General features: G+C 40.1%; 1 protein-coding gene across 2 annotated transcripts in view; it reads right to left on the bottom strand.

Moving 5' to 3' along the window:
* Nucleotides 1–12,789, bottom strand: part of Sptlc2 (serine palmitoyltransferase long chain base subunit 2) — a 78,884-nt gene that overhangs the window by 24,909 nt on the left and 41,186 nt on the right. For both annotated transcript variants that reach the window (XM_057782572.1, XM_057782573.1), the window contains 3 exons: nt 8,931–9,036; nt 7,561–7,780; nt 2,963–3,089 (listed from right to left, as the gene is read on the bottom strand). In XM_057782572.1, coding sequence (XP_057638555.1) covers nt 2,963–3,089; nt 7,561–7,780; nt 8,931–9,036 — 453 coding nt within the window. The remainder of the gene's footprint in view (nt 1–2,962; nt 3,090–7,560; nt 7,781–8,930; nt 9,037–12,789) is intronic.

Raw genomic sequence — 12,789 nt, 5'->3', positions numbered from 1 at the left:
AGGAAAATGTTTCGACTCTGGGACTAGTTCCTCCAGGAATCTTACCCTGCCAAGCTGCAGGACAGTTTTTAGACCTGGAGCACATCTTGTTCAACTCCAACACAGAGCAGGTAACGCTCGCTGACAGATGTTTCTTTTTTTTTTTTTTTTTAAATATTTATTTATTATGTATACAATATTCTGGTGCCAGAAGAGAGCACCAGACCTCATTACAGATGGTTGTGAGCCACCATGTGGTTGCTGGGAATTGAACTCAGGACCTTTGGAAGAGCAGGCAATGCTCTTAACCACTGAGCCATCTCTGCAGCCCCCTGACAGATGTTTCTTGACATTAAGTCACAGGCCTCGAGCTCAGCCCTGGAAAAACTGCTCAAACGTTCTAGGAAAGGACGGCCACACCAGGAAATGCACTCTGCCCTTTTCCTTCTTTCTAATCACTGCACTCTGCTCATTATCCCCTCTCTCCACTGATCTGCCTGAGTTTCTAAACAAACTCCATTAAAGCACAATACTAAAGAAAAAAGCAGAAGGCAGACACTCCTGGACTTGGAAGGCAGTGTTGGGGAAATGTCAAAAGTTGTCCATTCTGAGTAGCATGCAGCTCTCCTCAGGATCAAGCTGATGCTTCTCAAAGACAGGGTAATGTCTACTCCTAAATTAGTTGTTGACAGTTCTCTGGATCATTTAACACCTCACTAGCAAGTCTTTTACTGGATTAATTCAAACAGGTCAAGCCTAATTTTAATTAAACTTCAACCTACTCAAGTCTCTTTTACACTAGTAAGAGATTTATCTAGGTTCTTTAGAAACTAAATGCAGACAGTAGTGTTTTCTTTCTGTATGTAAAGTGACTTCTGTAACCATTGTAAATGCTTCCTGTTACATGTACTTTTGGAGTTTACGTTATCTCTGACTTGGTCATACTGGTAGCATTCAACTACACAAGCCATGTACTGTATAGAAAGCACTATATTATTTTACACCCAAGTGCAGTTCTGGAAAAAAAATTTAAATCTCTTCGTTGATTTTTCTAAATATTTTACTTTAATAAAAAGGTATTGGAGCTAAAATCCAGCACAGAATACGGTCAGTGATGCATGGAGGACAAGCTAGCTTTCCAAGAGTTTAGTGGACTTTTCGGAACTTCCTAGGCTCTCACTTTTTTCACCCACCAGCTTGTTATAACTTGAATTTTTGAATGACACTTTTACAATATACACTCTTCCCACTTGTGCAAGCACTGGGGTCAACAGGCCTTAGTGTGGCATTTCCTTTGAATGTAAAGACTGCTTTTGCACTGAGGCTCCTGCATCTTCATGGGAATTTCTACACACCACAAGGTATGCTGAAGCAGACAGGTGCCAAGTCTTCTGAGGAAGGGCCGAGATATGACGCATATGTTCTCCACAGCCTCCTCCTCCTCAGACTAATGCCCAGCTGACATCAACTCTGGTGCTGTGCAAAGAAGGCTCAGGACAGTAGGCTTAGAGTCAACTAAATCACTTAAAAGTTTCGTTACCACAGCAAGCACTGCAAGCCTTCCAATGGTGAAGAGGCTGACAGATGATCCCTGTCCCCATTCAGCTCAGTCTTTCTAGCACCGGAACCTTCTAAGCTGGTCCCAGATACTGTGAAGCACAATTAATAAACTTTTTTCTTGAACAGGCAAATTCATAAAACTGAAGCTGACAACAATATTTCCAAAAGTCTCTCCATAGAGATAACAGGATCACTGACAGATGGGAACAAATATAAAATCAGTTTTGACTTTAGAAAAGTCTTAGCCAAAACCAGCTATCCTACTTAACTGTTTCCAATGCAGGCTGTAGCCCACCTATAGTACCATGTATTAGAGTGGAGAAACCACGGCTGAGGATGTGAAATCCGCTAGAGCCACAATGCCTCAGAAGCAGCAAGAGAGCAAGTTAAATTAAGTTGCTGTCAATCTGCTAGTAGAAAAACATTTTTACTTTATTTGTTTTTGTTTATGAGCTAGGCCTCAAGATATATAGCTGAGGATGACCTTAGACGATTAATTTTCTTGTCTCCACCTCCCAAGTGCCAGAATTACAGACTTGTGTCACATGTCCCACCCCTGAAAAGACTTTAAAAGTAAAACCAGCAAAATCAAATTACCTTCCTTTCACAGTAACTGGTCAACACTGCCCTCTAGTGATACAAATGAATAAACCAGGCAACATCTTTTATTGTTCATTTCAAATACATTTAAGTAACTGCAGCTCTTTTGAATGCACATCTCATTTGAAAAGGTTTTTTTTTTCAATTTATTTGTTATGCATACAATGTGCTGTTGGCATATATACCTACATGTCAGAAGAGGGAATCAGATCTCATTATAGATGGTTGTGAACCACCATGTAGTTGCTGGAAATTGAACTCAGATCCTCTGGAAGAGCAACCAGTGCTCTTAACCTCTGAGCCATCTCTCTAGCCCCCTTAAAAAGGTTTTAAATCAAGGACATTTACTCTGGAAATATACTATTGATGATATACACATTACTATGTAGTGATTACATTTTCACATAAAAAGATGTGATTAAGAAAGACCCTGAAGGCAAATGCCCTAAATTAAAAGCACTGTAGGACAGCAAGAAAAAGTCTCATCACATGTAAATCAGGCATGGCAGTGGGGGTGCACACCTCTAACCCCAGCACTTGGGAGGCAGAAGCTGTGAATTCAAGGCAGCCTGGTCTACACAGAGTTCCAAGATAGCCAGAGCTACAAAGAGAGACCCTGTCTCAATATAAACAAACAAACAAAAATTCCATAGGAGGGAGCCAGTAGAGTTCTCAAGGAGTGTGTCTTTAACACACTTAAAAGTGTCTATGGAAACCAGAGCCTAACAGTGGACCCACTGGAAGGCTGACTCCTTATTTAGAAAAAAATCTCAATCAAAAGAACACAGTTGGCTGCTAAGTTTTTACTAAGCCAAAGACGTACCAAGGCTGGTGCCATCCTGCCCCATAATACACTTCATGGAGGTGATGATCTGCTCCATCACAGGTGGTGACATCGATGTGGCATACACAGCACTGTGAGAATGTGTGCGCAGGTAGTCTATCAGTGCCTGTGGAAGCAGAGGCGGATATTTAGAGTCAGGTCCTGAGCACACAGTTATGCAAGTACCTTCCTTCTAGGTGATACTGGACTCTTTCATTCAAAGCAATAGGGCACTAAACAGAGACTCAAGGTTAACTAACACCATCAAAGCTCACAACTGGCCAACAAAGATGTCAGAAACAGCAAAGTCTTGGGTTTTGGTTTTCAAATTCATTTTTAAAGGATCACTCTAAATTCAAAGAACATATCATTTAATGTTATGAATTACTTTTTGAGGTATAATAATTTACTTCTAAGTGTCATTTGTATCTCATCCTATACATTTACAGTCCATCTTTATATTCCTACATAACAATTTTCCTGGGCTGGGAGTGTATCATTCAGTGGTGTGGAAAACACTAGGTAGGTGTGAGGTTCCTCAGTTTGATCATGCCCCTCCCAATATTCTTTGGAAGGAGATTCACAAATTGATACATAAATTGGCAGAAGTTCATTATGTCTTTCATTAGAATATTATCACCGAGTAAAATATATTTTAATCATCCTCGTCAGGATGATTTAAAAAAACCCACAACTGATTTTATGTAAGTTTCGATTGCGTTCCTGTACCTTTTACTATCATTTAAGCCTTTAATAAGGCTTATTTTATGTACATGAGGTTTTTGCCTGCACATGTGTACCAAGTATGTATGAGAAGCTTACACATTCTGGAATTGGAATTAAAGATGGCTGGAAACCAATTATGTGGGTGCTGGGAACTGAACCCAGATCCTCTCCAGGAACAACAGGTACTTTCAGCTGCTAAGTCACTCTCTAGATTCTCATTTAAATCCTGTTTTATTTTTTATTTATTTTTTTTTTTGTTTTTCGAGACAGGTTTCTCTGTAATTTTGGTGCCCGTCCCGGAACTAGCTCTTGTAGACCAGGCTGGCCTCGAACTCCCAGAGATCCACCTGCCTCTGCCTCCCGAGTGCTGGGATTAAAGGCGTGCGCCACCACCGCCAGGCTTTTGTTTTATTTTGTTTTGTTTTTCTAAGACACGGTTTCTCTGTGTAGCCCTGACTGTCCTGGAAATCAATCTGTAAAACAGGTTGGCCTCAAACTCAAGAGATCTGTCTGCTTCTGCCTCCTAAGTGCTGGGATTAAAGTCATGCACCTCCACCGCCCAGATTAAATCTTTAAAAATAAAATATGCACAAGGATCTGCTGTGTGATGGCACATGCCTATCACCCTAATCTCTGGACGATGTGGCAGGAGGATTGCAAATCTAAGGCTAGTCTGAGCTACAAAGTGAGACAATGTCCTAAGTAAAGAGGGGTGATCAGTAGCATATATACTAAAAACAAATAAATAGTAAAATAGTCTTGTTGCTTCTAAAACTCTCAAAATTGTACCTCAAAGCACAAATGTCTTATCAATTCTTAATCATACCCTATATGATTTATTAGCCTTTAATTCATAACAATATATCTTATTTGCCAGTTAACTTCTAAAGTAAGCTTTGTCTCATTAACAAAAAGGTAAAAATTAATAATGACAGCAATCAAACCTGATTAGAAGCAACTGAAAACGGGTCTTTCTAAAGGCAATCAATTATCAGTGTCTTTATTTTGTCACCAGTGTCCAGTCTGGAGTGAACAGACATTTGTTTAAATCTTCCCAGGAAAAGTCATACAACACAGAGGTATGTACAACTCTACCAGAATTTACCTGAACAATTCCAGGTGGTCAGACTGAGGCCAGTGGCTAGTAAGAGTAGAAGTGTATTTTGTGAGGACTATGGATAATGCCTACAGAAATATACCATGCACAATCCAAACAGAAGTGCTCACAAGTCTTATGCACTGTTTGGTACAGTAAATGGCTTTTCTATACACACTTCAATTCACAACAAGAGTGCACAGACACCTAAACACAGAAGAGAGCACGGACACCGGACAGTGGCGCACGCCTTTAATCCCAGCACTCAGGAGGCAGAGGCAGGTGGCTCTCTGAGACTTTGTGAGAAGTCTACAGTGTGAGTTCCAGGGCAGCCAGGGCTACAGAGAAAAACCCTGTCTTGAAGAAACAAAAACAAACAAGTAAGAGAGTCACACATTTTCCTGACTTAAAGCCTTCCACAACTTCTTGATCAGCTCACCCTACAAAGTCTAACTAAGGTTCTGCTTCTGGGCTGACCTGACTCGTCTAGTTCATTCTATCCACCTGTAGGTACTGAACAACGTGACGCTATGGAAGAACAGAACCTGGCGTTAGGTCAGATTCCTCTCTACTGTGTGGCTTCCTATAACACCATCTTTCACGCAGATAGGTCCATAACTTCTGGGTCCATCAAATTCATCAGAATTTCCAGTGTTTCCTCTGATCGCCTAACTCTGACGAACACAAAGCATACAAGTAAATGTGGCCAGAACTTATGCAGCCCATAATCCAATTGAGAAAACTGTACTATGACATTCTGGATGTAGGTGCTTCTGACAAGGTTTCATGAAACTTTCTGAATTGAGTGAAACTTAATGTGATCATCAAGAGGGGAACTGGCTGATACCACATGCCTTCAAAAAAAGCATTTCTTACAGATAAACATGCTATTTTCAATGAATACACAGACTTCTTGCTTCCTGCCTGTTGGTTTGTGCCACTATTAGCACTATATATATACTTCCAAGGCATTTTGTTTATGACCTGGGGTGACACAAGGACCCTCAGATTCCTGGTCTATGCTGCGCTGCTGTCTGAACCAAACCCCCAGGAGTCTCCATGTCCCTTCAAAAAATATTTAGCTTCTATCAGCATGAGTCTAGTGAACAATCAACAATCACAGAAACTTAATTAAACTAAATCTGTTTTCCTATGGATGCTTCTGTGGGTTGTTGGAGTTTTGTTACAAAACTTCAGGTTCCTGCTGGGCGGTGGTGGCCTTTAATCCCAGCACTCGGGAGGCAGAGGCAGGTGGATCTCTGGGCGTGCGAGACCAGCCTGGTCTACAAGAGCTAGTTCCAGGACAGGAACCAAAAAGCTACAGAGAAACCCTGTCTCGAAAATAATAAAAAAAAAAAAAAAAACACAACAAAAAAAAAAACACTTCAGGTTCCTCTAGCTACAATTTCATGTTAAGTTTTTAAAAAGATTAATAAAAAATGTCGTTGCTTTTGTTACTGTTGTGAGTTAATGCTGAACATGTGTCTGTTGGTAGCAGAGGCAAATATAGTTCCCTCTCTTGTCAGGCAAGGTGGTAGCCCTGGGCTTTCCCATTAGGGTAGGACAAGCTCTGGTTAAGGACGATAGCCACACTGCAGACACTGAAAATGACTGTTCTTTAAGGCTTCAGTTTAGTTTTAAGAAGACATTCAGAGTATTTATGAGCACTTACTAGTGTGATGCTTGGCATACATTTATTAATGATATTACAACAAGTTTTTCTTTTCTTTCTGAGAGTCAAATTGAGGTCAGAACACATGCCAGGCCAGTTCTTTACTACTCAACTAGAGGCCTGACCCAAGTTCTTTTTAAAGTCATAGCTTTATGGAAATATAAGCCACATTCCCCCAGAGTTACCTCTGTAAAGTGTACAATTCAATGGATTTTGGCATAGTCAAAGGGGTGCAGCCCTTATCATTACCTCATTCTAGAACATTTTCATAACCCAACAAGGCAACATCCTATCCATCAACAAGGACTTTTCATTTCCCCATCTCCTTAACTAATGTACTAATCTACATTCTGTTTCCATACCTATTCTAGATAAACACACACACATACAAAAGAAAAGAAAGCCAACCTATCACACGGCCTTTTGCGACTGACTTCGGTTAACATGTCTACAAAATGCATCTGTGTTGCAGCACAGACACACGTCATTTTTAAGCCAGTATCACATTACAAATTCCCCCTCCGTTTACTTTTACTGATAAGGAAACCAAAAAGTCAAAAATGCTTTCCCCTAGGTCTTACAAAGTAAAACACATTTAAATGCAGACAGTGTTCATGATTTTGTATGGATTCTTAACTGCCTTAGAGCTCATACATAATTTTAAAGTTGAAAAATAGATGCTTTACAGTGTATTACAGCTAACAAAACCATCTCTTTTTGTTTGTGCATTCCAATCTTCCATTTTCGTTGGCTCCTGTGACAACCCTTTGAAAGTGTGAGCACAGCTCAAACCCAACAGAAGATTGTGGCAAACAGGAAGCACCACTGTGTGCTCTCTTACAAAAGAGTGTTCTATATCTCAGACCAGAATGTAGTTTAGAAAGAAGCTCCAATGAGCACACAACAAACAATGAACAGAACCAGCCTTCAGCCCAGCAAGCAACATCAGAGTCACTCCCCAGGGCTGAAGTAGGAAGTCCACCAGCACTAGAACATGAGCCACAGCCCATTCAGGAGCCCCATAGGACCCACCAACAAGACAGCTTCCAAATCAACAGCCTTTCTTGATCTCTAATCGGCCATCTAAAGGCCTGCTTTACCTACCTTCTTGCCTCCAATGTATCCTCCAGAAGCACCGAAGCTCTTTGTGAATGTTCCCATCATAACATCTACATCCTCGGGATCCAGGCCAAAGTAGTCTACCACACCTCGCCCTGAAGGACCAAGGGCCCCAATGCTGTGTGCCTCATCCAGATACAAGTACGCCTTGTACTTCTTCTTGAGAGCAATCACTTCAGGAAGGCGAACAATAGACCCTTCCATGCTGGCAAAACAGGGTTAAAAAAACACAAACACTAAGACTTTTTAACTCTCAAAATTAGCAACTGGACACTTTATTTTTAATGCTTTGAGGTTATTGCTTTTCAAAATAAATCTGAAAATTCCACCTCTGGTTTAAAACTAAGTTATGCAGTATACTGACTTGGCAGGAAACAGGAGGTTGACTTCTCAAAAACAAGTGCCGCACTGTAACTGATTTTATTTCAAAACAGAAAGAATTAAAGCTACAGCAGATTATTTCTGTTTGCTTTTGTGGGGCTAGGGATTAAAGCTGGGGCCTTGCATATGCTAAGAAAGCATTTTACCAGTGGGCCACATCTCGCCCACATGTGTCTTCTAAAGCTTGCAATTACAAGCAACATTAGACTTTGTATTCATTGTACATGCCTTGAGTTCCTGCCCAGGGATTCCTTCAGTGGACTGTGGCCTAAGATATGTCTGTTTTAAAATCAAAGTTGTTTTTGGTCATGGTCTGTATCACAGCAATAGAAATCTAAGATAGATTGTCCAAATTAACAAAAGAAAAAATCTTAAAATTAAAATACAGCCTGGTATGGGGGCATATGCCTGTAAATCCTAGCACCCAAGAGGCAGAGGCAGAAACAGAATTAGGAGTTTAAGGTCAGTGTGGGCTACATGAGACCATATCTCATAAAATAACAAAAAGTAACATATTTTTAGTTATTTTGATGGTAGTTTTGTGGTGCTGGAGATTGAACTCGGGGTCTCATGCATGCTAGAGCACAACCACTGTGGTAAAGCCTTGCCATGAACTCTGGGTGGGCCTCAACCATACGGCTCACCTGTCTCAGCCCTCTGAGTGCTGGAATTACAGGTACGTACCACCACTTCTAGCTTTGTCATTTGTTTTTGGTAAGTTAGAATCTTTTATGCATGAACTTTTCATAAACAGTTGAAAAAATAACTTTGATAGAAGAAGGATCTGAAAGCTGTGTACCATACAGACTTAAAGACCTTTGGGCTCAGTGCCTTCTGTTCCCAGGTATTTTTAACAAGTCATGAGCACTGTCTCCTTAGTCTCCAGAGCGGGCTAGTCTAGTGAGTCCTTCAGCTGAGAGCGTACATGACTTTACAGGCCGAGGCCACAGGCAAGTGCAGTAGAGCAAGAGTACCTATATATGCCTTCCACCAGGATTAGGATTTTCTTCCAGGGCCTTCTTGTCCGAGGCTGACCATAAACAATGGCATCTTTCAAAAGCTTCTCCAAGCTTTGCATATCTATGGCACAAAGAAAGAATTCAGTCCCCAAGTGTTTTTTTCTAACAGTATCAGAAAAATGAGAATATACATTTCTTATTTAGAAGTGTCTCAGATAGCAAAAGACATTAGCATGATTAGAGCTGAGCAGAAAGATGTTAAGATATTGCTTCATTAACTGACATCTAAATGTGACAAATGTTCAAAGTAATCAACAAGAGTAAATGACTGGTAATTGATTGCTTTAGATGGTTAGATAGAAAATCTCTGCCTTTGAATTAGCCTTTCTGTGTTTTTAAAATCAAACTTCATCTCTAAGTGATTCATTCAGAAATAAATGTATAAAGACAAAACAAGAGTATGTAAATCACCCCAAATACACGTTCCTCCTAAAAAGCAAATATGCACGGACCTAGAGAGACTGCTCAAGGTTTTAAAGCACTTGTTGCTCTTGGAGAGGACCCAGATTTGAGTCCTAGTATCCAGAGGGTATTTATAACCACCCATACGTCTAGTTCCAGGGGATCCAATGCCCTCTTCTGACCTCTGTGAGCACCAAGCAAGCACGTACATGCAGGCAAAACACTCACACATAAAACAAAATAAATATATCTTTAAAAATAAAAAGTAAACATGGAGAACAAACTTCAAAGTGCATGATCTATTTTCTTTTACCCAGGATGCATTCAATAGCTGCTTATTAAACAACTGGTTAAAAATATGCCAGTCTGGGACATGCATGAGTCTAAGCTTAAGCCAGCTTGTTTGTCACTCTGGTGTGGGAGGTCCTTCTGTATATGTGCTGCTTTTACTGGTTAATGAATAAAGAAGCTGTTTTGGGCCTACACAGAACAGAATAGAGCTAGACGGAGAAAAATAAACTGAATGCTGGGAGGAAGAAGGTGGAGGCAGAGGGGAAAGGCTTGAGTTGCCAGGTGGAACCTTGCCGGTAGGCCACGAACCTCGTAATAAAATATACAATAATGGAAATGGGTTAATTCTAGATGTAAGAGCTAGCTAGCATGCTTAAGTGATTGACCAAGCAGTGATTAAAATAACATAGCTTCTGAGTGATTATCTCGGGTCTGGGCAGCCAGGAGCAAACAGGCAGCCTCCTACAAGAGCTCTCTGCTGAGATTGCCCCACATTCGCGCCATCAGCTGCACTGCTGAAAGACAGCATATTTGGGGCTATCATTAGTAAGGACCATAGCTTTCCTCTCACACGTCTCCATCTCTATAGACTTTATACTTAAAATATTTGTTTTGAATGACATTAAAAAAAAATTCTCCCTAAAATCTAAGCAACATTAAATGTGAGGAATATGTCATGCAAGTGAGAGGCCCTACACTATAAACTTTAATTCTGTGTTCTTTACTGCTTATCACTGAAAGAAAGGGTCAAAATTGCATGACTTTGTCTTTCTTATAATTGAACTTTGATAGGAAAAGGAAATAACGTGATAAAAACACACAGCAGGATGAGCAAAGGTCATGACTGTGCCACACCTTTCAGTATTTGCGGCACAGCAATCAGCGTACTGCTTGACAACCCAGAGCAGGAGACAAGTGAGTGCACTCACTGTAGCTGTTTCCTAGTTTATATGCAGAAAGGAGACAGAAGGGAAACAGTGGTTCAACACTTTAGACAAAAGGAAGATCACAGGAAAAAGAAACTGAATGTGGCACTGCATGGCTGCAATCCTAGAAAACAGGAGGTTGAAAAGGAGAATCCTTGTAAAATCAAAGACAGTCTAGGATAGATGGTAAGTTCCAGGCTAGCCAGGGCTACATAATAAGACCCTGTCTCAAACAGCAAGCCAGCAATAACAGTGGGAAAAGCCTACAAACTTGAGACAAAGGAACTATCTATAGCAAGAACACTTGGACAGATTACAGACTTAGGGAAGCTATTTCCATCTTTCTTCCATCATAGACCATGTAAATTAAAGTTTAAATATGCCACAAAACTCCTAAAGGAAAATGTGAGAGAACAGACCCCCTGTACTGAAGAAGCATTAAATACAACTTAAAAGTCAAAAAATTTTTTGATAAGTCAAAATAACAAGACATTTAAATAAAAATAGCATGACATAAAAGGACAATACAAAGAGCTCCTAAAATCAATAAAAAGATATCAGCTTGAGATTAAACGGATTATCAAGAAATAGCTACAAATATAATAGCTGCATAAAAAAAAACTGATCTATACCTAAAAAAATAAAATAAAACCCCAAAACTGTGCCCTTATTAGGTTCATAAAGATTTAAAATGATACATAATAGACCATGTTGGCCAGTGGGTACAAGTGGCCAATGTCACATTTGTTATTTGAAAAGGTATTAAAAACGTACCTGCTGGGTGGTGGTGGTGCATGCCTTTAATCCAAATCCCAGCACTCAGGAGGCAGAGAGAGGCAGGTGGATCTCTGTGAGTTCGAGGCCAGCCTGGTCTACGGAGCGAATTCCAGGACAGGCTCCACAGCTACACAGAGAAACCCTCTCTTGAAAAACCAAAAAAAAAAAGCACACCCTTTTCTACAGGCACTCTGAGGGTGCTCAACACTAATCAGATGATCATGGAAATATGTTAGCGCAGTGCTGCTTATAGTTAAAAGTTCAAAAAGGATTTAAGGACAAACAGAGGAGACAACGAGCTATGGTCTATCTGGACACGTCACATTTAAGCATAGGGAAGAGTCACAGGCATGGACAAGAAGGTAGCAATATTTATGGTTAAAAGTTTCACAACAACAACGAAAAGGTCTCAATCACATACAAAACACTTCCAGTCTCACTGTAGAACATTTTACTTAAGATAAAAAGAAAAAAAGAAATAAGTTATTGCCATCCAATCCTTCCTTCCAGAGATACAGACTTAATATTTATATATTATTCTACAATTTCATCTGCATACATACATTTTTGCAAAAGATGATATTTTAAATACAGCTGGTACAGATGATATTTTAAATACATCTTTCTCCCTATATGTGTTTTAAATTATAAAAATATGATTTTTACAAGTTTTTACATAAATAATTTTTTAAGATTATGATTTGTGCACTTTAATTTTTTAAAACTATGATTTATGCATTTTAATTTTTTTTTTCCGAGACAGGGTTTCTCTGTGGTTTTGGAGCCTGTCCTGGAACTAGCTCTTGTAGACCAGGCTGGTCTCCAACTCACAGAGATCCACCTGCCTCTGCCTCCCGAGTGCTGGGATTAAAGGCGTGCGCCACCACCGCCCGGCTGATTTATGCATTTTAAAAACTACACAAAGGTATTTCCATTTAGGGAACAAGTTTTAGCTTGATAATACCATTCCCTACCATCTTTGTTTATTACTGTACAGAACATTTGTCTGTTCTTTTTTTTCTTGAACATGTGTATATATGTATGTATGTGTGTGGTATATGTGTATAAACTTATGCATAAACACACATGTGCAGGTACACATGCAAATATAGATATTTGCAGAGGCGAGAGGTTGATGCCAAGTGTCTTCCTCAATCATACTCTACCTTATTTTTTAAGACATGGTCTCTCCTGTACTTCTAGCTCAGCAATTGAGCTAGACTGGCTAGCCCCAGTCTCCATCTGGCTTGCTGTCTCCATCTCCCAGTGCTGAGATTATAGGCATGAGGTGCCATGCCCATCTTTTTATATCAGTGCTGGGGATCAGAACTCAGGTTTTCACACCCATGTGGCACACACCTTATAGAATGAGTGCAGCCTTAAATGGGTACCGGGAACCAAACTCAGATCCTCTGTAA

This window comes from Chionomys nivalis, chromosome 10 (genome assembly GCF_950005125.1).
Source record: "Chionomys nivalis chromosome 10, mChiNiv1.1, whole genome shotgun sequence".
Taxonomy (NCBI): Eukaryota; Metazoa; Chordata; class Mammalia; order Rodentia; family Cricetidae; genus Chionomys; species Chionomys nivalis.
The sequence above is the reverse complement of the archived record's forward strand: the minus strand, read 5'-3'. Positions and strand labels throughout refer to the sequence as shown.